The sequence below is a fragment of the Sturnus vulgaris genome, chromosome 7 (assembly GCF_052056855.1).
Source record: "Sturnus vulgaris isolate bStuVul1 chromosome 7, bStuVul1.hap1, whole genome shotgun sequence".
NCBI lineage: Eukaryota > Metazoa > Chordata > Aves > Passeriformes > Sturnidae > Sturnus > Sturnus vulgaris.
The window spans coordinates 5,546,372-5,572,665 of record NC_142249.1 but is presented as its reverse complement, the minus strand read 5'-3'; the positions used below and the strand labels follow the sequence as shown (position 1 = coordinate 5,572,665).

The following is a 26,294-nucleotide window of genomic DNA, read 5'->3' as shown; positions in this document are numbered from 1 at the left end:
AGGAGCAATTGATCTGTGATCTTTTTCTGTCTCTATTTGAATTTTACAGGGTTGTGGATCTAAAGCATGTGAAGGTGGATCAGAAAGTTTGTCACAGTATCTGGGTGGCTGTAGTCACAATGAAAAGACAGATGTCAAAATGCATATTTTCTTACAGGGACTGGCCAAATAGTGCAGGGTGTGAAGCACCAGTAGTGGGTATGTTAAGGATAATAAATGAACTAAATCTGCTTTGGGGTTTTTTTTGTTTTTTTTTTTTTTTAATTTTACTTTTTGGGTAATCCTTATACCTAATCTGTTTTCAATGAATAAAAGAGTTTGCTGAGGGAAAGTTTCCATCAGAACTTTTCCAGACTTCTCTGATAGCTGTCACCAAAGTATTGTGTTTGCTTTGGATAACTGAGCATATCTTCTTCAGGTTACCAATTAAAAGCAGTTAATAAGCATAACTTAGTGCAGTATAAAGAGTTGAAAAAATAAAGTCTCTTCTCCCAGGGCTGCCAAATCAGGTCAGACATCAGTTCTTGAAACAGTGCCTAGTTCTTGAGTATGTGTTTCTACATGTTTTAGAAAGGGTAGAATGGAATTCTTTTCTGGGGTTGAGGCTCTATAGATCCTCTCCCAAGTGTTCTTAAATAGAATCACAGAACCCCAGAATGGTTTGGGTTGGAAGGGACCCCAAAGCTCATCCAGTCCCACCCCCTGCCATGGGCAGGGACACCTTCCACTGTCCCAGGTTGCTCCAAGCCCCAATGTCCAACCTGGCCTTGGACACTTCCAGGGATCCAGGGGCAGCCACAGCTTCTCTGGGCACCCTGTGCCAGGGCCTGCCCACCCTCACAGGGAACAATTCCTTCCCAAAACCTCATTGAACCTACCTCTGTCCATTTAAAATCATTGCCCCCATCCTGTTTATTTTATAGGTGTTTATTCATGTCAAAGTTATTTATTAAACTTCTTTGTACAAACAAAACATCTTTGTTTAAATACAGAGGATGCTTTCTGTGGGATCTGTTATATCCTTGAAGGGATGGTATGAATCCTTCTTTCCCTTCTCATTTCTAGCAGGGTTTTGCCTGTGCCTCTTTATAATGCAGGGTACATCCTGCTCTGCTGAGTTTTTTGCTTTGATTATTCAGTGTTGCACACAAGCAGCTGTGCCCAGAGAGAAGTGCCCCCTGTTCATCAGGAAGTGCTGAGCCATATGGCAGGTGAGGATGGGATATTGCAGCTCTGGGCTGAGCCCCTCCTGTTCACAGGCAGCTTCACACCCTGGGAATCCATCCCTGCCAACAGCACCAGGCCCTTCAGCCCAGGCTGCTGAGTGACAGCCTGGCTTTCTGGAGCCTTCCTGCTTCTCTTCACTCACTGCTGGGAGCCCATTTTCCTCATAAATAACTCAGAAAGGGACAGAGGGAAGAGCCAAGGGTGCTCTGAGCTGTGTGCACTGCCCTGCTCTTGGCTATTGTACACATCAGCAAGGTCCAGTGGTGTTTCTCAGCCTTGTGCTCAGCTCCATCCTTTGGAGAAACACAGGAATGGGGAACAATGTGCAAGAAGGCCTCAGTGAGTTCAGTTTCCACCACAGCTATCATAACCTGCACCTATGGATTGAAATGTCCTGGATTTGAAAATTTTGTTTCAGCTGAAGATGGCATTAGCTGTGTAGTGTTAGTTTTTTGACACTGTGCATTGTGGAAATGGGTGTGCTTGCAGCAGAGTGAGAAAGTCACTGCACACACTGTTGTCTTGAGTAGGTGCCATATTGGACCAAAACAACTGCTCTTTCACCCCAGAAGAGCAGGCAGCCTGTTCTGGGATTTCTGCAGTCATATTTGTAATAGGATATCTCTGGCCTTAAACTGTGTTTAAACTTGGTTGAGATTCTGAGCACTTTCCCCATAGTTACGGACATCTGTGATGCACCTGATCAGCTGAGTTTCTGATGGATCAAACGTTTTCTTGGTTTTTTTTTTTTTCCTTTTTTTTCCTTTTGCATTTTAACTATGGGATAACCTTTATCCTTTCACTGGTAGAAAAGTTTAGCAGAAAACCAAACCATCATAAGGGAAGCTGAGTTTAAGTGTTTGAAGCGTGGTGTTGGAGCCAGGGAAATACTGATGTGTTCCAAGCTTGACTGAGGCAGAAGGGTCATGTTAGTGCTCCCTCCTGGTGTGATAGGATGTCCAGCTCTGGTGGTGTGTACCAAAACACCTGGGATGTGTTTGACAGGCATCATTTTATGTGGTGGCAGACCTGGAGCTGACAAGTGACATTGTTGGAAGCAGGACCATGCCTTGCTGTGATGTCACAGGTCGTGGCAGTGGGATTTTGTGCTCTTGCTAGTAAAAGCAGAGCCTTGGCAGAGGATTTCAGTGCTTCCACAGCCTCTGCTCTCCAGGCAGCTCCAGTGTACCAGGACAGTGTTCAAAACCTCCTCATCTACTGCATGCATTGTGTTTTTTTAGTTGTTTTCTTTTTTAACAGATGTGAGTACATACATTTCTCGGTTTTTCCTCCTTTATATTCCAGCAGCACACAAAGAGGAGAGCTGGGAATGCAGCAGAATGCACCCTGGAGCACAGCCCCGTGCTGTGTTTGGGTGGAACACATTTAACTCCAAGCTGTAAGGTTCAGGCTTGGAATAAGTAACACGCCAGGAATGTGGTGTGTGCCTGGCACCCCGGCTTGCACAGGGATCACACAGTTTATCTTGCTCAGCATTTCTGTGTGCTTTATAAGCACAAACTACCAGAACTGGGTGGTTTTCCCTGCATGCAGAGGTGATGGAATAGCAGGCAGTGTGTGTGTACCTGAGTTGGCAGAGACTTTTCCCACTTTATACCCCTGTGGAGATCCCTGTGGAGCACAGACTCCTCTTTGTAAGGATTCAAGGCTCTCGAGCAGAGCTTTCCCTTGCTGGGAGCTTGTCCCTGCCAGTGGCAGCGTGGGGCTGCAGCAGCACACATTCACGTTTCCATGTGAATTGCAGCACGTTCCAGCCCTGCTGTGCCCAGGTAACCGTGCCTGTGCTTCCCCCCCCAGGAGGATTTCCGCAGTAAAGTTGAAGATTACATTAAGCGCTACGCGAGATGATGAACGGGGAGGATGGATGGCAGGACCACGGCTCCACTCCACGCTTGTCCTGAACTTCAAGAGCAGCCAAACCAGCCCAGATTGTACCAGCCCTGTGTCCATGTTGTACTGAAGAAGAAAACTAACTTCATAACCTGTTCATATTCAAAGGAGAGTTCAGCATAAATACAGCAAGAAATTGTGTCTGTTGGTTGAAAAAGTTGTCTGCTTCCTTTTACAAATGTTTACTCTTCTGAACTGTACTGTATATCCTGTTGATGAGATATGCTTGAGAAGTTAAAAGAAATCACTATTGAAATTGTAATTACACTTTTTTTTAAAAAAACTCTTGCCTAATCTGGAGGGGGGAAGGAAAACAAACCCAAACAACCCAAGCAGAAAAGGTGGCATGTTTTTGGAACACTTTGAGTTGGCAATAAATGGTCTCCTGTGAACCAATTCACAAAACTGTTGCTTTTGATGAGCAGAAACAATATGAGCTTTTTTCTAAGAGTCACTCAGCTGAGGTTTAGAGCTTGCCAGAGTAGAAGTGCAGAATGAGATTCTACTTCTGGTATTGAAATTCTCAATGCTATTTAATGTAAGTATGTTTTTGTCAGTTTGGATTTTTTACATGGTTAATTTCAGGCCCTGTTTGGGCTACAGTTGTCTTTTTTTTGTTGTTGTTTCTACTCATTGTGTGAAGTAGCTAAAAGAAATACAGGCTAATACGTAACTTAAGTACATGTTTAGTATTAGTAAAATAATATATATATATATTATATATATTATATATTTCTGTGAAGAAAATAATGAAAGGAAGATTTTTTTTAAAAGAAATCTGCCTTTGGCTTTCCAATCTGGATGTGGTTAGAGCATCAGATGCTGTTTGATCTGATGGAGGTAAATTTAGGCACCATTACCTGAGAGCACCTAATTGTGTTCTCCAGATTGCTGCACCGAAAGGGAATGACACAGCTGGAACCACAACACATTTCCCCCCACTTGTGCACACTTGGCTTTCTTGATTTGGAAGGGTGTAATGCTGCAATTGCCTTTTCTGTAAGGAGCAGGATGGCACTGAGAGCCTGCAGAGGAGAGAGCAGCTTCAGTCCCTGCGCCAGAGCTCCCTGGGCATCCTCCAGTATTGGGATCACACACAGGAGCTGATGGAGCCCAGCCAGGCCTTTATAAACCAGAGAAATAAATGTTTGTGTGGTTTCATGCAGAGCAAGTGTGTGTATGACACTTGGGCATTGACTGTTGGGGTTTTATCCCCCCTTTGTTCTTTCCTGCTGGAGGAAATGCAAACAATCTATCACGAGCACAGCAGAGCTGGGGTGCAGACTAAACATGAAACTTTTCCCTGTGCCTTTTCTTTTCCAGCTTCACAAGCTCCTGTAGCTGTTGCTGGAGGCCTGGGAAAGCAGGGAGGTGAAATGCAGGGATTGGCATGCAGGAGGAGAGTTCACCTGCAGGTAATACTCACAAGGTAACACAGATCAGCCCAGTATTGTAAGCAGGCGAGTGCAGTGAGAGCTGCCAAAACAGCTGTGTCAGCGAGGTAAGGAGTGAAACACTCACAGAAGTAACAAGGTTGGGAAATAAATCCCGATTTTGTTTATGGCATTAGAAGGGATTCTCTTACTCTGGAGTGGAAAACTCAACCAGGTTGCTGTAACAAAGCAGTTCTTGCTGTAGAGGCACCCTGCTACTATTAGCAGGTTCCACCCTTCAGGAGGAGGGGTCCAGTCCCCATCAAAGCCATCCCTGCCTTCCAGAACAACCCTGTCTAACCCCTTCCCTGTATTGTTGCTTGCCTGGAGGAGATGAGCAGAATAATAAAGTTTGGATACTGTTAAATACTGTACAAGAAGGTCTGAGCATTGGTTTGTCCTCATCCAGGACAGGGGGTGGATCCTAGATCTCATCACCTCACAGTCCAGGAAAATAAACGGAATTTTCGCTGAATGTGAGGAGATGGGTGGAGGATAGATGTATTTACATAAATGTATATATGTATTTTTATGTGTATTTGTATAGATGCAACTAACCTATGCTTCTGCCAGAATCATGGGTTTGGGTTAGAGGTGGGTGGGTCAAACAGAGGGCTGGGTGTCCCTCTAGGTTTTGGGGTTTTTTTGGGAAATGAGAGAGTCAGGAGTGAACAGCAGCTGGGTGTCCACAGGGAACTCCTTCCTGAGCTAGCAAGGCACTGAAGGTCTGGAATGGACCAGAGCTGTCAGGGTAGGGTTGGGAGTCCTCCAGTCCCATCCCAGGTCTGCCCAGGGACTCCACTGCCCCTCCCAGGGCTCATGGGGTGGGGTCAGCACTATTGGGGATCTCTGGCATCACAGAATGAGGACACTGAGGGGGAGGCTGGACCTTCACAGAGACAGGCACCCGCTTCATTCACGTATTTATTTATTTAGGTAGGAAAAGCACCTGATTCCCATTCCCTGTTAACCCCGCCCGCTCCCCCCGCTGTCCCCCCTCCCAGCCACAACCCAGCCCGTGCAAGCCTCGTCCTTGTGCTGGGGGCTGGGGGAGCAGATGCCTTTCCACGTGTGGGGGGAAACCCAAAAAAAAAAACGACAGAGACGAAGCCGAGGATGTTCCAGACCCGCTGGTCTCACGTGTGTTGATCACAGCAGGATTTCAACTCCCCACACCCTCGTGGGGTTTGTTTTCCGTTCCGATTTCCCTGCTGGGCACACTTAGCCGGGGCGGGCGGAGCGCGGGCAGCCCGTCCTGCCCAGCACCCATCGCTTCCCCGGTTCCTTTGAAAGCAGCGATGCCGTCCCTGCCCCCGGGGCTCGGTGCCCTCGGGGAGCCGCCCGTCCCTACACGATGCCCTCGCTGCGTTTGCTCCTCCACACCACGAGCGCTGTCATCAGCAGGGTGACCAGCACGGGCAGCACGATGAAGGGACACAGGACGCCGTTCGGGGGGTCGTGCAGAGCCCGGCCCGACGGCGAGCAGTTCCTGAAGTATTGCTTGTGCACGGCCACGAAGAACTCGTCCACCAGCCGGTTGGGCCAGTAGCAGTCGAGCCTCTCGGCGATGAGCGCCGTGCAGTTGGTCAGCTCCCCGTAAGTGCTGCAAAACACAGGGACACCGGGTGGCACCGCGGTGGCATCGCCCGGACACGGCCACGCCACCTCCGCCCCTCCCCCTGCAACATAAACCACTATCCATTCTGTATACAAATATATATTGCATCATTTGTAACAGGAACACGAAGGCAATATAATACAGCCCTCCCTGTACAATATATTGTATTCTGTTACAGAGGTGTGCACTTGAGACTGTACTACAGCTGTTATTTGAGCTATAGTAAAATTTTCAGCTATTTTTTGAGTTTACAGCTAGATGTACCTGGCCCTGTAAAAATATATAGCGGGTTTTTGAAAATTTACATGACCTATAAAGATATATGGGGTTTTGAGTTCATAGCTAGAGAGGTAAAACGATAACAGGGTGTTTAAAATTCCACCGGGTTTTGCAACTTTTAAGTGCTCACCCACAGCCAAAAGCAGTTTTCATTTATGGAATGACGTGCTGGTGGTAGGTTTAATTTACAGAAGGAAATGAAAACAGAAATAGTATTTAACAGGAATAATCAAGTTTGGAGGTTTTTTGTTTGGTTTGTGTTAATTTTTTGCAGAATTTCCTGGCAGAACCCACATTTTAAGCAGACATTCAGGAAACCTATCCCAACCTTTGGAGCACCATCCTCCAGCTTGTGTGAGTTCATTCCAGAGGGAGACAGAAATAAGTACACTGCATCTACTTAAAAATCTCCTTTAATTTGCCCTAAAACCGGGGAGGTTGCATAGAAACCAGCTGGGCAGGCCCACAGCCCATCTCACCCCTCTATGACCAGCAAGTCCATTTTCCCATTGTTTAAAAAAATACCTGGAAAACCAGGAGCAGCCCTGAGCCAGAGACACTGCCCCTATGCCATCCTCTGGAATGACAGGAAAACCTTCCCTGCCTTTAGAACTATATATAAAAATGCAGATACAATTTTTTTTCTCCCCCATCCCAATTAGTCACGTCTAATCCTAGAGAAGCAAAGCAAAGCAAACCCCAGCTCTCCAATTAAAAACCTGCCTGGGGGAAGAAATATTTCAGAAGCAGCTTCCCAGCCACTCTGCATAGCCCCTGTGCAGCTCCTCGGCTGGGGTTTGGGGTTTTGGGGCATGCTGTGCCCACACAGCCAGAGATTTAATTAATGGAGCCTGCAGCTGCTAAAAGCAGCTTCTGCTCAGCATCCCAGTGTGCAAAATTACCGTTTCCCATTCATCAGCATCCTTAAGAGATCTCGGGAGCTGCAGCAGCATCTTCAGGCATCAGAGGGAAAGTGTTAACAGGCAAATAAAAGCTATTTTTAAAGCTGAAGGGCCATAGAGCAGCTGGCTTAGCCCTTCCCTGGCTCCAGCTGTGCTTCCATGGGGATAAATCACTGCTCCCATCACTGTGTGTGAAGACATGCAAGGAACCAAAGCCAGCAAAGGAAAGGATAAATAAACTGTCACTGGCCTTTCCAGGGAGGCAGCAGCCCTATTCCAGCACTCAGTATTCCAGCACTCAGCCACCTCCAGACGTGAGGATGGACCAAGGAGAGGAGCTGGGCAGCCACAGCCCCACGAGCAGTGTGAGGGGACAAGGAGGTGGCCCTGGGGCTATGGCTGGAGTGATGGCGTGGCTTAACACACCCTGAAGTCTCTTGTCCCTTTTATTTCTGCTGTTCCCATTAAACCCCCCCTGCTCCAGGTGGCATTCTCAGCAGGAGCAGGGTGGCACCACGGGCACTCTGGCCCCAGAGGCCAGTGAATTCTGAACTTTCTGTGCTGTCAGGCACTGACCCCCCAAAAAACACAGCTCTTGACCCAAGGCCTTGGAGAAGGCTTCCAAAATGGAATGACAGAACTAGAATCACTGGTGTGTAGTTTGAATAGAAGTGTGTAATTTCACATAGTGAAAGATTTGGAATTTGGGGTTTTAGAATATAGTAATAGGTATGAGACAAAGATGGAGGTTTTAGGGCAGAGGTTTCTTCCTTTCTTCTTGTCCTCTTCTTCTTGGCTGTAAGTAGTTCTTGTTAAAGATAGAAAATGCTGCACTGCAGATCATGGGTGTTTGGTCATTGGGTCAAAAGTAAAAAGAATGTAAGTGTTAGTTTTTAATTGGACGATTAGGCCTTTAAAGACCTTGTAAGGAGCGAGATACATCACCATTTCTCCATTTTCATACATCACCATTTCTCCATTTTTATACATCACCATTTCTCCACTTTTATACATCACTATTTCTTCATTTTTATATACCACCATTTCTTCATTTTTAGCTTGTTAGCTAGAGGTGCTGTAGCACTCACTGTAACATAAATAAGAATTAATAAACAACCAAATCCGAACACGAAATTCTCATACTTTTAATCCCAACTCTGACTGGGAAAAAAAATAATATATTGGTGCCTTGTGTGAGGATTGAACTTAGATTATGAGTGATTACTGTGATAGCACCATGCCAGCCTGGTCCCACTGGGAATTCAGCTTGGGCTGGTGGTGAAACACCTCAGGGATGAGGGGGGTCTTTTCCTGCTCAGCTCTGCCCTATTCTCGCCACCCCACAGCCCAGCCCCAAAAGGGATGTTGCCCCCACACAACTCAGCACGCTCAGCAGGGCAAAGCTGAGCCAAGCCCTGGAGGATGCAAGGATGACACTCAGGCAGAGCATCCTGCTCCTGCCCTCTCTCCAAAGAGTTTGCACTCTGTGACTAAGTGGGGGTAAACCAGCTTGGACTTTACCCCATTTGTGAAAGTTCTCATGGATGGATGGCAAAGGGGGGAGTCACCATTTGCCCACATGGGGATTAACATCAATCTCTACTCTGTAATTACTTTGCTCATTTTAACAGCTTTGCTTCAAGATAGTTCCAATAAATAGGGTAATATATATAACTATATATATATATATATACTTAGCTATGCTATGTAGTAAATATCTGGATCCAGCCACACCCAGACCCCATCCCAGGAAATGGAGGACTCTAGGAGGTCCTTTCTGCCTCTCCTGACTCAACAGGACGGCCTCTCTTCATAAACTTTGTTCCACACTTCCATCCTGCCTGTAGCAAACCTGGAGTCAAGCTTTTGGCTTTCAGACAAGCCCACAGCTCATTTGCAAGCCTCTATCTCCCAAAAACCATCCCCTCCCCAAAAATATTAACAGCAGCTTTAGGACAGCACTGGGAAGAGGGCAGATCTTCCCACTCAACCCCACCACTGCCAGGAGACACCTGGCCCTGGAAAGCTCGGCTTTGCTTCGGGATATTTTTTGTCTACCCGATGTGAAGTGCAGTTAGAAGTGTTTTCCCTGTCACCATGGAAATGGTTTGGGTTGAAAGGATGCTGTGGATGGACTGCAGGCAGGATGGGGATGGGGCTGGGCCACTGGTGGGAAGCAGTCAAAGAATGATTGAGGGTTTGATGGCATCTGAATGCTTATACTGCTGTAAATCCTAACAAATTCCTCTGGGGTTTTTTGCCACTGCAGCCAAGACTGGAATTGGCTCTGGCATTTATTCCTGACAGCACTTGGATGTGGATGGTGCTGCACTAGGACTGAGGTTCACAGGATTGACAGTATCCCAGTATTTCCTACCCTCCCCAGATTCCTTGCTTCAGAAGGGGAAAAAGAAAACACCACAAAGACTTGCTTTTGCTTTGCAAATTAAAAGAAAACATTGATTTCCTCCTCTGCAAGGGTGCAAGGTGAGCCTGAAGCCAGGCTAAAGGAGTATCCAGAAGGGACTTGGCAAGCTGAAGATAAAAAAGTAGATAATGAGAGAATAAGGGAATGGATCAATCTGTTTTCTGTAAATAATGGATAAATAACCTGAAGACAGAGTGGAGAGCAGCTCCATCCCAGGCTGCAGCTGTCAGAGCAGCTCCATCCCCCTGGCGAGCTCCTTCCCGCAGGACACCCGGGGGAAAGCATTCCATGGGGATTTTCAGGAATGCCACAGGGGGGATATATTTGGGATGAAGATGCCTGGCTGGGCTGGAGTGACACCCACAGCTGTGGCAGCATCCCCCCGTGCACAAACCCTCCTGCAAATCCATTCCCTGGCCACAGCCCTCCAGCCAAAACCCAGCAGGAAAAATATCCCCAAGTCATCAGCTCCCGCTGACGCATTCGTGGGTGGGCAGTGGCAGCCGAGCCCTCCACATCCCTCCCTGAAATAGCTGCCCCGAGGGACACCACAGCTAATCCCCCTGGCTCAGCCACCACCCGATGAAATGGAGCTGGAAATAGCCAAGCTGATCTTTGGGATAATGAATCAGGCACAGCTGAGCCCCTGGCCAAAGCAGCTCGGCCATCAGCATGGGGTGGAGGAGCCCTCTACACCAGAGATCCCAAAAGGCAGCTCCAGTCTGGCTTTTGGGCAGCCAAAAGTGTGGGCAACTGCTCACACGGGTTCTCTCAGTCCATGAGAAAAACTTGTGTTTTTGGGCTGGACAAACCTTCCCAGAGAGCTGGTGCTTGTCCACATGGCCCAACCCAACCTCACCCAACAGCCTCCAGACAGAGCCCTTGGGTACATCAGACTCAGCAGGGCAAGAGCTCAGCTGATGCTTCTCAGGGTCAGATGGGAGCAGTGAGCCACGATTACAGACTCTGCTGAGAGAATTCATTAATCTACATGTTCCCATCGTGCCATCCTCAATTGAGCAGGAAATGATGGAGCTTAGGGGTATTTCCCTGCTGAATGCTGCATCCAGGAAATGAGAGCTCCAAACACCACGCTGCTGATGGTACAGAGGCAAAACCTCCCAACATTTCTCCCTGTTTCAGACAGGTTTCAAGCATCAAAATGCTTGCTTGGTTTGGGGAAAGATCTGGAGAGAACAGGCTCTAGGCAGGTGCTTTATTTCCATTTCTTTGTCTTACACCAGGTGGAAGACAAAATCCCTCCCCTAGAGCCAGAGGGGTGAGCAGCCAGCTATGCCACCCCTTGGCCACTCCTGCTGGCACATCTTCCCTTTCCTCAAAAAGGGGATGGTGATTTCCACACATCCAGGGAACAAGGTGCTGGGCCCACCCAAACCCCACATCCTTGCAGCTGATTTACTGCAGTAACTGAACTTTTTCTACCCAGTTTTCCCAGTGTCCTGAGGGCACAAGAGGATCAAAGGAATGTCATCTCTCAAATAACCCTGAGCCATGTGTTTGCACGGAGCAAATGGACTCGGGCAATCAAATTAAACCCTGCAAGCTTATCAACATTTCCTCCAAGTGCCTCAAGGGTAACGAGTTCAGCTGAAGCTGTTTAGGAGACAAAAAGGACATGTGAAATAAAGAACAAGATGGTGAGGGCTGGAACAACATCAGCAGCCCTGGGCATTTCTGAGCACCAGATGAGGCTTCTCAAAACCAGAAATCTGAACCTCAGTCTTTCAGCTCTCTTTTCTTCCCCTCCATTCTGTCACGGATCAAGTTGAAGGAAAAACCACAAGTACATTCAGAATCACAGAACAGAATCATAGAATCATTAAGGTTGGACAAGACCTCCAAGATCTTGGAGTCCAACCTTTGACCTAAAGATGGATACACACGTGTGCAGGTTTTAATTTCACACAGAAGGAAGGACCGTGAAGCAGGAAATCACAAAAATCTCACAAAACCTCTTAATTTTTGTGCAAAACACTCAGGGCACACAGCATCATCTGCTCCCTGTTTCCAGCTGACCCTCATCCACTCTGGTGTCACATGAGCTCATTTTTATTCTGCTGCTTCATTTTCCCATGGAAAGTCAGCTGAAGGGGGAAAAAGGGGGGTTATTCTCTCAAGCCCTCACACCAACACACAGCCACCCCTGCCCAGTCTTTCAACTTCAATCAAAACCATCTCAGCAGATTTACACCGTGGTGATACCAAAAGATTCAGCTCTGCTGATGATAAAGAGGAAAGAGCTAATCCAAAGGAAGTTTGTCATAAAAATAAAACCAAACCCAATGAAATTCCCCCAAAAAATCTGACAACCCCCCTGCAGAGCAGCACATTCCCCACCTGTGACACCTCTGGTCTCCCTGAGCAGGGTTCCCTGTGCACCCTCCTCATCCCAGAGATGCTCCCAAGCATTCCAGCAGGGCAGCAAGGCTGCATCTCTGCTCCTCCCAAGTCATAAATCACGGCTCACTCCCTGACACTGATTACAAACAGCAGGCTTAGCAGGCAGCTACCATGGCCATACCATTCCAGCCTCTCCCTCTAGTTGCTTGGAAAAATCAACACACAACTTCTGGAAGCAGGGGCTGAGCCAACAGCTCTGGTAGGACAGTTTGGGATTTTCTCACAGCCAGCGTTTGAGGTGGGTTATGGGGTTTTCATGCTATGTTTGGGTGTTTGGAACTGTCTGGAGAACCAGAGTGCTGAGGAAAAAAAGAAAAGGCCCATAGAAAATATATCCAGCAAGCTGTGAGGTACCAGTGATCCATGATGGGGATCCCAATCTGCCTCTTCATCCATTTCCAGCACACAGCAGAGCCATGGTCTTCTCCTGCTGGGGCTCCACTGATGGGGGGTGGAGCATGACCACCACCCTGACTTCCAAACCCTGCTTAGGCTCAGCTCCTTGAAAATCCCTTTAATTCCAGAATGCCTGAGGCTGGAGATGACCTCTGGAGGTTCACTCCACCTTGTCCAAATGCCCCTGCTCAAGCAGGGCCACCCACAGCTCACGACCATGTTCAGCTGGTTTTTTTTTTTGTATCTCCAAGGATGGAGATTCCACATCCTCCCTGGGAGAGCTGTGCCAGTGTTTGGCCACCCTCACAGTGCACACACATGTCCTGGTGTCCAGAGGGGACCTCCCCTGCCTCAGTTTCTGCCCATGCTTTCCCACCAGGACACTTTCATGGCTCATGTTCAACTTGGTGCCCACCAGAACCCCCAGGTCCTTTTCTGGTTTCTCTCTGGGCAGCCCCAGCATGTCCTGGTGCCTGGGGCTGTTCCTCCTCGGGTGCAGGACTTTGCCCTTCCCCTTGCTGAACTTTGGGAGGTTCTCAGCTTGCTGAGGGTCCCTGTGGACAGCAGCACAACCCTCTGGTGTGTCACCCACTCCCCAGCTTTGGTGCTGGGTTTACACTCAGTCCCATGACCACATGACTAATGAGGAGATATTACAGCCACATGACTAATGAGGAGCTATTACAGCCACATGACTAATGAAGCAGGACAGTGTTGACCCCTGTGATACACCCCTAGGTGCTGCAATCAGTGTCTGGCCAATGATCAGCACTCCCCAGGCCTGGCTGTTCTGGCAGTTTCCAACCCACCTCATCCAGCACACACAGGAGACTGTGCCAGAAAACCTCCCCAAGGTCTGGGCAGACAACATCCACTGCTCTCCCCTCCAAGCCCTCCATGTGTGACCAGGCTGGAGAAACCTTTCAGGGACTCAGCAGGGACAGAGCCAAGCAGAGTGAAACCAGGGTGAAATAAACCCCAGCGCTGACACCCTGGCACCCCAAAATCCCAGTCGGGAGCAGGAGGGGAGGGAGGAGGAGCAGGGAGGAGGAGCAGGGGGAGGTCACTTACCCCACAGTCTCGTCCCAGTCACACCAGAGGCGCTGGCCAATGCCCTCCATGCTGAGCTGGAACTGCTTGAGGCAGTAGTGCCGGATCATCCAGCCGTAGTCGGCCTCCTGGCACGCCGTGGCTGCGATGAAGTGCTGGGCTGCAAGACAGGCCAGGGCAGTCAGACACTGCTGGGGGTCACAGCACCACCACAGCCCCCTGCCTCACACAGAGGCTCCTCAGAGAATCACAGAGTCACTGGGCTGGAAGAGACCTTCAAATCATCCAGTCCAATCCATGCCCTAACACCTCAACTAAGCCATGGCACCGAGTGCCACATCCAGTCTTTTCTTATGTGCATCCAGGGATGGAGACTCCACCACCTTCCTAGACAGACCATTCCAGTACTTGATCACTTTTTCCTCATATCCAACCTATATTTCCCTTGGCACAGCTTGAGACTGTGTCCTCTGGTTCTGTCAGTGCTGCTTGGAGAAGAGACCAACCCCACCTGGCCACAGCCACCTTTCAGGGAGTTGTAGAGAGGGACAAGGTCACCCCTGAGTCTCCTTTTCTCCAGGCTAAACAACCCCAGCTCCCTCAGTCATTCCTCACAGGCTTTGTGTTCCAAGCCCCTCCCCAGCCTTGTTGCCTCCTCTGGCCATGCTCAAGTGTCTCAAGGTCCTTCCTAAACAGAGGGGACAGAACTGGACACAGCACTCAAGGTGTGGCCTCAGCAGTGCTGAGCACAGGGGAAGAATGACCCTCCTGCTCCTGCTGGCCACACCATTCCTGATCCAGGCCAGGGGCCATTGGCCTTCTTGGCCACCAGGGCACACTGCTGGCTCATGTGCAGTCGGCTGGTGACCAGCACCCCCAGGTCCCTTCCTGCCTGGGCACTGTCCAGCCACACCATCCCCAGCCTGTAACACATCAGGGGGTTATGGAGGCCAAAATGCAGGACTTGGCACTTCAACTTATTAAACTTCATTTTATTGGACCTGAGCTCTTCAAAACCTCCTTCTCTCAGGTTTATTCCCCTCCTCACAGCCCTGGGACCTTGCACTCCCCCGAGTGCTCAGCACTGATCAATCAGTTATTCAGGATATGCTGGGTAACTCATAAATTAGTAAGGATGTGGATTTATTCTCTGCTGGTCGCCCAAAATGCCTTCGGACTTAAAAAAACAAGTAAAGGTGTGGGGGAAGCTGGGGAATAAGAGAACCCTGCTGCTGACCCCTGAAAAATGACACTTGGGAACAAATATCCACCTCTGATGGAGACACAGAGAAATCCATCAAGTCCACCCCTGGCTGCACAGTGCTGATTGAATTCCCCCATGGCAATGTGTCCCTGCAACTGCTTTAAAAACAGAGCAGAATAAAGTGCTGCTTGCAGCATCCTGCACAATCAGTGCAATGGTGCTGGTGAGGGGAAAGGGAAAGGACAGTGATGCTACAAAGGGAAGGGGGGAAAAAAAATCCTTTGGGGAGTGATTTAGTAAGCCTGGCTATAAATAATAGCTTTCCCCAAAGTGCCAGCTAGTGCCTTTGCAGCTCCTGGAGTGCATTGCAGGCAGGCACCACATACCAGATCTATTTTTTGCTACGTGTGAATAACTCCGTGCTTTATTTTTATCTGATTTTTTTTAACACAACAGAATTGAGCTGTTTATTTAGTGGCCAAGGGAGATCACCATGGATCATCATCCCTCTGCAGCCTCCAAAACCCCTCGAGCACTGAGGTACCAGCATCCTATGGCAATGGCTGGGAAGTCAGGACCTGGTGGGAATTTGGGTGGGAAGGGCCCCCAGAGCCTTGGCTGATGTTCCTGGATGGGTGCAGGGCTGCCATGCTGCCTGTGACAGCAGCAGGCACTTCAGCCTGACTTGAGGTAAAACCATGGGAGTTACTGAGCCAAGAGAAGTTAAAGAGCATTAAACTCTCACTGTTGCAGTAATAAAATAAATAATAAAAATGACTTTCTCAAAATCTCACGCTCTGCCTAGCTGATACCAGGCAGGGGCAAAACCTCAGCCAGGGCTAAGGGGTCTGCTCCCAAATGGGAGGGTTTGACATGAAGCAAAGCACCAAGAGGAGAAGGAGAAGGAGAAGGAGAAGGAGAAGGAGAAGGAGAAGGAGAAGGAGAAGGAGAAGGAGAAGGAGAAGGAGAAGGAGAAGGAGAAGGAGAAGAAAAGAGGAAGAAGAGAAAAGAGGAAGAAGAGAGGAAGAAAAGAGGAAGAAAAAAAAGAGGAAGAAAAGAAGAAGAAAAGGAGAAGAAGAAAAAGAAGAAAACGAAGAAAAGAAGAAAAGAAGAAGAAAAAGGAGAAGAAAAGACAAAGAAGAAGAAGAGAAGGAGAAGAAGAAGAAGAAGAAAAGGAGAAAAAGAAAACAAAGAAAGAAGAAAAATATAAAGATGATAAGATAAAGATGATAAAGAAGAAAAAGAAAAGAAGGAGGAAGAAGAAGGAAAGGTGCAATAGTTTTACATGAGGCAAATGTAAATGATTTACAGACTGCAAATCTCAGTCCAGGCAGGCTCAAGGATGATTGATGGCTTGAAGGCTTTTCTCCCCTTCCCATCCCTTCCAATCTGGATGAGTCCAGTGAAGGAGTGACACGGCTGAGCGAGCACCAGCATCCCAGGGAGGCTCAGGAGCCACCCCGGGGTCACCCCTCGGTGACATCCGTGCACTGGACTGTGAAGGACAAGCGTCCTGTAAATATCACAGCCATCACTTGTCTGGACAAGCAGCTTGCAGAGAAAATGCTGCTGAGGAATGTGTCAGGTGCAGAGCAGGAGAGCACAGCAAAAGGACAAGGCAGAGCAGGGGAGGAGAAGGGATTAAAAAGCAGCTAGATGAGCAGCCGAGGGGATTGAGGAGCACAGGAGGAAACAGAGACAGGAAGGGATGAGTGAGACACGCAAAGCACAGAGAGAAATTGAGGAAGACAAAGCCACTGGAGGAAGTTCAGCAGTGATGCAGCACAAGGAGAGAGAAGCCAAGTGAAGCAAGCACGGCCAGGCTGCATTTTGCCTGGCTTTGCTCCTCCCCACTCTCATTCGGGATGAGCCCAGACAAGCTGTACCACAACCATCCTGAGGGATGCCCAAATGTTTCCTGATGGCCACACAGCTGCTTATGCAGCATGAAGCTGGAGGAAAACACCTTAACCTTGAGTGGAGAAAGGAGAAACACTGAATAAATGATGGGGAGGAAGCAACCACAACCTGGCTGCAACATAGCTGGTAGCCAGCAGGAAAACCAGCCCTACTATTAAAAGAAAAAACCAACCCAAACCAAGTGAAAAGCAAACCCTGGGGAGCTTTAAGCACTTGCCAGTCACAGCAGATGCAGCTTTGGAGGTCCTTCAGAGGCAGGTGAGCACCTTGCTGTCCCCGCTGGTGGCTCCTGAGAGCTCCCAGGACCTGCCTCTCCCCCACCTCCATATGGGCTCTGCAAATCCCTCTGCCCCAGGGACTGGGGAAAGCAGAGCCATCAGTGACCTTTGCCAAGGACATTTGATTGTGGCCATGGTGAAGAGCTCTTTTGTTTCACCCTGAGAGGAGTGAGGCCCAGCAGGGTCAGCGTCAGTGCTGTGAGGATGGAGCTGGGCACAGCAAGGCAAAAAAAGCTCTTTTGTTTCAGAGAATTGACTTTAGCTGTAATTGCACAATTTAAGGTCAAAGTGAGAAGCTCCTGCCATGTTCCCACCTCACCCCACAGATCCCTGCTGCTTCACAGATCTTCCCCCAACCCCACTTCAGACTGGGACAGGCTCAGGGTTGGTAACAACAAAGGGGAAAAAAAAGCAGGGAGGGATTCTTGTATCTCCTGGCTCTCATTCCAGAAGGTTTTTCTTGTCCCTCACCCTGCTGATGGAGATGGTGTAAGTCAGCTGCAGTGAGCTGTAAATAACTGAGCTCCAGAGCAGTCACGGCTCTGTACTCAGCAGCATCCATCTGTGAAGGCTGCAAGGAGCTGCTCAATAACTCAGTTCCAAAACTCCACTGTACCAAGGCTGGGCTGCTTCCAAAGAGCTCCTCTCTCACGGGACCCTGCTGCCGCCGTTCCCTCAGGGAAAATGGCACTGAGAGCTGCAGGAATGCCCTGCTCCTCTGGGAGCATCCCCCTGCAGCCACACAGGACCTCCAAAAGCCACATGGACATGGGCAATCATAGAATCCTGGAATGGTTTGGGTTGGAGAGGACCATCAAGTTTATCCAACTCCAGCCCCTGCCATGGGCAGGGACACCTTCCACTATCCCAGGTTGTTCCAAGCCCCATCAATCTGGCTTAGGACATTTCTAGGGATCCAGGGGCACCTCACAAGAAAGAATTCCTTCCCAACATCCCATCTAACCCTGCCCCCTGGCAGTGGGAAGCCACTCCCTCTTCTCCTATCACAATTACTGATGAACAACCTTCCCTGCTGAGAAAATCCCTGATTGCCTGTTAAAAGATGCAATATAAAGGACCCTTGGTTTGCCTCCTCACAGGAAACACCTGGAGAGGAGGTGACTGGAGGGATGGCTTTTGCAGGCAATCCCAGATCCTCATGATTGCCCTGGGATTGATGTCCTGGAGAGTCCCAGCAAGCATCCACCAGGACTCAGCTTAATGAGGGTTAGCTGCAAAAAGCCTGTCACACATTTATTTCAGCAGAAAAACAGTGCTGGTCCTGAATTGTTACAAAAATTTCAAGAAGAGGGAAGACAACTGGACTTTCCTACAGTGCACCTCTCAGAGCTGGAGCCTGGAAACAGCTCTGGGGACAGAAAGAGCTTTGGGGATACCACTCCTCTGTGAGCCCACACATTTGTTACAGTGATGGTTCACCAGCAAAAATCCCTGAGCTTTTTCTGCAAGAAACACCTTGCACTTCCCATCAGTATCTCTCTGCACAATTCCTTGGTCTCCGGCCTTTTTCTCCTCAGTGTTCCCAGGAGTTGTGGGAATTCTTGGGCTTGTCTTGCTGGGATGTGCAAAAAAAAAAAACCCAGGGAAGCAGAAGCAGGGAGGACTGAGAGGCTGAGAGCAGATTTGGGAATTTCAGACTGGCACAGCATGGCATGTTCCCACTTCCCAGGCACTTCTGCGAGTAGCCCTGATGGTGCTGAGTGAATGATGAAACCATTTGAAGACACATGCAGAGAATTCACCAGACCATCCGGATGGACTGTCAGGATTTCTGGGGGGGAAAACTGCTCACGGCTTCATGGCAAAGAGCAGGAAACAGGCAGATACTCATCCCAAAGCTGAACCCCAAAGATGGCAAATAATTGCCAAGTGACACAGCAGGGCTGCCACTGGCACATGTGGCAACAGCAAAGCTCTGGGCTCTAAGAACAAACACCCCAGTACCTTCCCCTGGGCTTCTCCCAAATTCTCAGACCTCCCCTGTGAAATGATTAGTGCTCTCAACAAGCCCCAGATGGAAACAGGCTGTTCTCCTCTCCTCTTCAACGTGGTGGTTTTCTGTTTTATTAAGAACAAGTCTTGAGGTCTGGAGTTGGCTGCAGAATACAACACTCACAGGAGGGTGGGGAGAGGACATGGGGCAGGAGGCTGAAGATGAGTGTGAAAAACATCCCAGTTTGCAGGCACAAAAATGGGAAAACTGTCCCTTCCAGCATCTGCAGAAGGCTGGGAAGGGTCTGGTACCCTCTGTTTAAAAACATTTTCCACTGGGGCTGCTTCTGGCAGAGGCTTCAGAGCTTGCAAACAGCCCTTGGTTCAGCAGGAATAAACGAAGCTAGCGTTTAGCTGGAACGCTTTTTTTTTTGGACAGAAAACTGCAGGTGTTGGGGCTGGGGACAGCAGGGTGGCTGGCCCAGCGCTGTGCCTTCCTCAGGAGCCATCTGCTGCCAGCCCCCCTTGCTTCCAGCCTGGGCTGTGTCCTCGCAGGCAGCCGAAACCTCCGAGCCCCGGCAGGGCTATTTCCGTCCGGGATTTACAAAGGGAATGGATTTTTTTCAAGATTCCCCTCCCTGCCAGGCTGGCTCAGGACGGGGGCTGGGATCCAGCAGCGCCTCCAGGGGCTGTGCAGCAGCTCGGGAATGGGGGTGGATGAAAGGGTCCGAGCCCTACAGGTGATCACGGGGGAAACAGAGAGCTGTGTGCGATCATCCCATTCCCAATCTGCTCGTGGACGCTTCAGGAGCATCCCAAAGTCCCCAAACCAGGCAGCTGCTGCCTCCCCAGCCACTGCTGTGCCACTGTCTCTTCATCTGCAGGATCTCTCTCCCCACACGGCCGCTCAGGATGTAAATGAAAAGGGAATTCATGGGATTAGGGGGCTTTTATGTGCTGAAAGGGAGTGGAGATTTTCCTTCACGCTGCTGGACCGTGGCACAGAGAGGATTTTGGAGGCAGAGCAGGTGCTGGGAGCTGGGGGGAGACCTGCCCCTCTCCAAGCACCGGGAAGGCTCATCCCAGGATGTCCTGGACAGGCTGGCAATGCTCACCTGGGAGAAGAGAAGGAGGATCCCCCTTCCCTGCCTGCCCTCTGCTCCAGGGAGCTGCAGATGGAGCAGCAGAAGGAAACCACGCGGCCACTGCCTAAACAGAGCACAGACACAGGGACAGCTCCCCTGGGAGGGAGCTCTGCAGACAGAAAGCTCATCCCAAATTCTGCCGGGCCAACAGCTTCACTACCACAAAGCCACAAAAGGACTGGAAGGAACTGGGATGGGGGAGAAGTCACTCAAGCTGAGAGGAGGGGAAAAGTCTCACGGCAAGGGAAAAAACTTGAAATGAGAAGAGGCAGCGTTAGGAGGGGCCATGGCTGAAGCACATCCTGCTTGCTTTGGAGACACTGACACTGGATCCACGGGCAGCAGGGAAAGTCACTCCCTGCTCAGCCAAGAGGGGACCTGGCTGTGTGGAAAGCTTCCAAAGGGGCCAAAGGTTTCCACCTCTCAGGGAATGCAGCACAAGATGTGGGGGGCCTGAAGAGACCTCTGGGGCCCATCCCACAAAACACTTGTTCATATTAAGGGGAAGTGCACCCACAACCTAAAGGCCTTTAATCTGATTTATTAACTCAGTGTAGTTTGTCCCTGCTCCTGGAATGGTTATTCCTTTCATTTTATTACACTAAGCAAAATAAAGAGAAAGTTCCTTTTTTTTTTTTCCCAGCCAGCATTAATGAAGTATTTTGCATACAGCTGAACATCATCATGAAACCCAAAAGGATCTCCCAGGTTTTAAATCTGGCATCCTGTTGTGCCTGCAAAGGAAGGAAGTGATTTATCCCTCAAGCTGACACTGGATAATTTGTAGGCATTTACTTTTTGCTGGGTTGGGGATACTTGAGTTTTTGTTGCCATTCTATAGCTACTCCAAGCATTAAAAGAGGGCACAAAATAAACTGCCTAAAAATAGCTGCCAGGGAAATGTTACTTGGAAATTGGGGTAGGAGCCAGCTGCCTGAAAGCAAAGCCTGTCTGGGGGCTTTGGGGGGTTCAGAGGTACCACTGCACTGTGTTACTCCCCTTTCAAACCCAGTATTTCATAAAGCACCTGCAATAGCCAATCCACCCCCAAAGAAAAAATGATTTAACACCATTCCAATCCATGTAACAAGATTCCATGTAACAGCTCCTGTAAGGTGCAAAATATGGGATTAAAATGAAAATGCAAAATAAAGGTTTGTACTGTGTAGCCCAGTTCAGGGCAGTCCTGCTCAGCTGGGTCACAAGGGGTTTTCTTTTTGCCATAAAGCATTGCTGTTAAAGAATATTAACTACTAAATACACTGAAATAGGCTGCTCCAGGGAACTGGATGAGGATCTTTCTTTCCTTGCCTCATTTTCCCACCTGTCTTAGCACAATTTATGGTATGGCCTTGTTATCCATCAGAGGCTGCCAATCACATTTCCAGGACTTCTCTTACATGTCCCTAGACTTGATTCTGCAGAGAACAGAACGACAAACACTTTTATTTACCCACCAAAATTCACTCACTAGGTAAAATAAAATCAAAAGCAGCTGAGAAGGGAGGAAGGAGAAAGGAAATCAAAAGCCAGGCATGCTGAAACCCAACTGCTGGCTGACTGCACATCAGGGGAGGGAAAAATCTGCCACGAGCTGTTAGTTATAAAGATAATTATATCCTTGATTAATAGCAGGGGCTTTTGGAAAAGAGTTCTTCTTGATTTAATTAATGGAGGAAAACCACGGGCTTTAGACAGGCACTGGCAATGTCTGTAAAGCCCTGGCTTCACCCATCCTGAGTTCAAATCATCTCTGGCCGTGGCCACCATCAAATCCCTGCTCACATGGGCAGGGTGGAAGAAAGGAGGGATCCCCACTGGATTCTGTGACCCCAAATCCAGGGGCTGAAGGGAACCAGCCACATCCCTCCTGCTTTCCCAGGGAGGATTGTGGTGTCCAGCACTGCCATCCCAACACCTTAATCCAACATAAGAGTTATTTTTAAAACATCAACAAAGCACTGGATGCCACAGATGTTGGTTCAGTCTCAAATCCAGGCTGGTCCTGTTGCACAAAGCCAGGGGGAAATGAGCAGCCACCACACTCCAGATCTCAGGAATGTGCCAAAGGCAAATGTACTCTCCTTCCACCCCCGGGATTATTTTTTCCTTTGGCTATTTCAGTTGATTGAGGCTATAATAAGAACAGGGAAAAGCAATACCAAGGTTAGAAGTGCCTGGCATTGGTTTGGAGACAACACACTGTGATCCTGCTGGTTCAGGTTTCAATGTGTGTTAAACACAGATTCTTCTGCTACGTGGGACTAGCAAACATTTTATTGAATTACCTTCAAGATAAAACAAATCACTGCCTGGGCAATCTAACAGGTTTCCCATGAAGAAGCACATCATGTGTAAATAGAAAAATTTCTTAGGGAGAAAACCAAAAGAATCTCAGTGTCATGTTGGTGCACCCACCACAGGCTGCACACAACAGCAGCTTCACTAAATAAATACTTTCAACACCGAGTTTGCACACTAAAATCCGCTTCTGAGCCACGTGAGTAGCCCAGGAATCATCAGAACCATTTATTTTCCTTTTCAACAGAGACTTCTCAATGTGGTTTTCCTCCCTTCCAGCTGAAGAGCACAGAGATTTTGCACCTCTCTGCAACTCACCCACACACAGCACTGCTGCTTTCCCAGCAAACATTACCTAAAGGATAAAGGGAAGCCCAGGGGAGTCACCCTTGGCTGAAATCAGGGGGTTTTCACCCAGCCTCCCCACTGGGGTGCTGCTCTGAGGTGTCAGGATGTGTTTTCAGAGCCCCAAAAGCTCATGTTGTGGAAGCACAGAGACAAGGGACTGAAACCACGAAGCAGCTTCATTAGTGGATGTGATGATTAAAAGCAGCCAGCTCTGTAGGCAGCCTAACAGCAGACAGGGACCAAGATTCCCTGGTGATCACCCACCCACAGCAGGAACTGACCTGGCAAACCCCAGCCAAGGCTGTAGTTCAGAGAAAAAGGCATTTAGCTGTCTGAGCGAGCTGCAACGCTGCATTTCCCCCTCTAATGGGCTTTTAATGCTCCTCTCTCTCCAAGCCCGTGATGTTTTCAGTCCTTGCTTGGTGCAGGGTCTGTGCCAGGAAGGGCTTGGACCACAACCATGGTTTTGGGGACCAAGCCTGCCCCAAACCTCCCCCAAAAATGAGCCAGACTTTGGCTCCAGTCAGAGAGGCAGAACAAACTTGCTGGAGCAGAGCAGTGACTCCAGATTCCCCCCCACGACTTTCCAGGACCTGCCTCAACTCTGCCATAGCCCCAATGTCGATTTCCAGCCCTGTGGAAACGTGGAAGATGCCAACCCCATCTTTAGCCATTATGAGGTCTCTTATTGCATTCCATCCAGGTCATGGCATTTGCATTTTCATCACTCTCAGCCTCTCAGGTCAGGACTAACACGAGGTTACAGCACTGGTGCTTCAAGGCTCTTCAATTCAGCATGGTTTCAGAGTTAATAAATGCAATCCCATTTCTCAAAGCCAAGAGGCTTCCTGACCAGATCACACAGCCTTCAGCCAGCCCACCAAACCCATGTGCCACTGGTTTCTGCAGGAAAACAGCTGGCACGGATGGAGCAGTACAAGAAATCACAGGGTGGAGGCGATTTTGTTGTCCCTATCCACACACTTTTCTTTTGCTGCATAGGAAGTTTTGAGTCCTCTCCATGTGAAAGGGAGGAGGAATGTTTTACTTTATTGTCAGGGATTTTTAACAGGGCACTCTCTAAATATTGAGGAGGATTTTCTCAGAGAGGCAGCAGCCTTAAATTCCACTTTAAAGGGAGCTTTAGCTTTTTGTAAAGGAGGCACTCAAGCTGAAATCAGTGGTAGGCATTACCGAGTGTGGTTTGGGCTGAGAGAAGACACAAAGGACTTTAATTTCTGATTTCCAAGAGAGGTCATAAACAGTGCCCAGAAGTTTTGTTCTTAAGAAAGCATCATTTCCCGTGGACTATGCAAACACAGTGCTGCACAGCATAGACAGAAGGTATAGGGAATCAAGAGGATATTAGTGTTTTACTGACTTTATTTGTAATTGCCTCTTACCTCTCACAGCAATAATTACCTACACCCTAAAGAAATCCAGGCAGCTCAGCACTGCCCTTAAACACCAAAATACAGTACAGAGCTGTGTGCTGCCAATCATCACTGCCCCAGTAACAGCAGGAGCCTCCCTCATCCCCTCCTCCCTGAGCAGCCTCTGCAGGAAGCTGCAGCCAAAACCCAGAAAAAGCCTCATTTTACCTTAATGGAAATGGTTACCTTGGGGTACAGCAGGACCCCTGGCCTGCTGAATGAGACTGGGTTTTTTAGGATGGCTGATTCCCTGACTGCCACTGCTTTTCAAAGATTGCAGCCAGTAGTGAAGTTCCTTAAAGCTTGAGCTTTAAGAGAATGGTTTTTTCTTTCAGATCCTTCCTTATTAAAAAAAAAAATATATATTCTCACTTTAAAACACCAGCATCAGTGCAAATCACGGTAATTTCTGGTCAGCCAGTTGCCACCTGCAATTTCAGTGCAGCCCTGGCTGGAAAGCAGAAAGGCATAAAACGGTTCGGTCTTTTTGTCAAATGTGCTCAAAGTAAAAAATCCCGGGAGTAGAACGTCGTAAAAAAGCACATCCACAGCACCAAGATTAGCTGCCATTGGGCACCTGGTTCACCCACGAGGCAGCATCCTGCTGCTTCCGAGCCCACTGGAGATGGAAAGGAGCAGCCTGGATACTTTTAAAAGTTACAGCTCCCCAACCAAGAGAAGGGAGAGGCAGGAAAAGGAGCCAGGGGCTGGTGAAGCAGAGCAGAGAGCAATCCTAGCTCAGAGTGCTCCGTGCACAGGGTTCTGCAGCCGGGAACGTCCAGCCTTTCCCTGCAAGGCAGCAGGGGGAATGTGCCTCGTCCAAGGGCACGGGAGCAGTAAATAGTTAATTACGTGCTATGGATAAGCACATTACGTGCAGCACGGCTCAATGCATTATTCACCAGGGCTTGGGGAGAAAACCAGCACAGAGGAAGGAAAAGAAAGGAGAAATTTGTGCTTCCTCAAGGAGCACTTTGATTTTGTGAAGACCAGCGTTACGATCGAAGTGTGCGGTTTCCCTTTGGAGTACCTTAAATAAACACTTTTACACAGCATCAACGTCCCTCCGAGCTTTTGCTGTGGGTACACGGGTGACAAGCACGGCACAAATCTCTACCTGTTGCACTGAAATGTCAGGAGCAGCCGAGAAACCGAGGCAGGCTGCATCCCAAAGAAACAACCAGACAACACAAACATTTTGAACCCCACCACCGGTAAACCCCAGAACATCCAACCTCCGCTCCTTGAAGGGACACTTCGGGGTGCCTCCTCTTCCCTGCGGCTCAGGAATGGGAAAACAGACTCCAAAGGCAGTAATTAAACATTTGCAACAAAAGGAACGGACAGGAGGCAGAACTCGCCTCGGTCCATCTCACCTAGTGAGCAGGGAAACCCCCACAAAGCAGGCTGTGTCCCACAGCATCACCACCCCACCGCTCCTGAGGCAAGCGCGATGTTTCACTGTGTCCCAGCGCCCTGGAATCATTTCTCCTTTTGGTTCTCTACTGCTGTGCCGCCAGCGAAGCCAGGCTGGAGCCTCGGCGGGCTTCAGGGCGAGCGATGGAACCGCGGAGAAGGCGGCGGGGGCTTCAGAGCAAGGGAGAGCCCCGGGGGGCCTCGCCCTCCGCCCCAGCGGCTCCGGGGAAGTTGTGTCGCGCACTTACCCAGGACGAAGCAGAGGAAGCGCCGCGGGAGCAGGGCCATGGCCCCGCGGCAGGAGCGGCTCCGCTCCCGGGGCCGGGCGGGCTCCGCGCCCGCGGCGCTGCGGGAGGGGCGGGCCCGGGGCGGGCGCGGCCCCGCCCGGCTCCTGCCCTGCGCTGCCGGAGCCGAGGGGGAAGCGCTCCCACTGCGGGGCCAGTGGGATGGAGCCCGGGCTCTTCTTATCGCCTTCTCCTCTCCCCCTCGCAGCCCAGAGTCGCAAAGGGAGCAAATAGTTCCGAAGGAAAGCACGGAGCAGTCCTGCTTCTTCACGCGCTTTCCTTAACGCCGCTTTTTTTCTCCCTAGCTAAAAAATCCTGCCTTCCCCTTTCCTCGTGTGGAACGTACC

At 49.3% G+C, this 26,294-nt stretch overlaps 2 protein-coding genes across 2 annotated transcripts in view; one reads left to right on the top strand and one right to left on the bottom strand.

Annotated features, from left to right (window-relative positions):
• The window catches only part of UBE2F (ubiquitin conjugating enzyme E2 F (putative)), a 52,250-nt gene extending 48,707 nt beyond the window's left edge, over positions 1 to 3,543 (top strand). Inside the window, exon 10 of the mRNA XM_014881998.2 lies at positions 3,046 to 3,543. Within this exon, the coding sequence (XP_014737484.1) occupies positions 3,046 to 3,096 (51 nt within the window). The 3' untranslated portion in view covers positions 3,097 to 3,543. The remainder of the gene's footprint in view (positions 1 to 3,045) is intronic.
• Positions 3,544 to 5,482: 1,939 nt separating this feature from the next.
• RAMP1 (receptor activity modifying protein 1) lies at positions 5,483 to 25,998 on the bottom strand. Its single transcript, XM_014882016.2, has 3 exons — positions 25,912 to 25,998; positions 13,687 to 13,825; positions 5,483 to 6,174 (listed from the first exon to the last, which is right to left on the bottom strand). The coding sequence occupies exons 1-3, from the start codon at positions 25,949 to 25,951 to the stop codon at positions 5,919 to 5,921; spliced, it is 435 nt and encodes a 144-aa protein (XP_014737502.1). The 5' UTR covers positions 25,952 to 25,998; the 3' UTR covers positions 5,483 to 5,918.
• Positions 25,999 to 26,294: the final 296 nt, after the last annotated feature.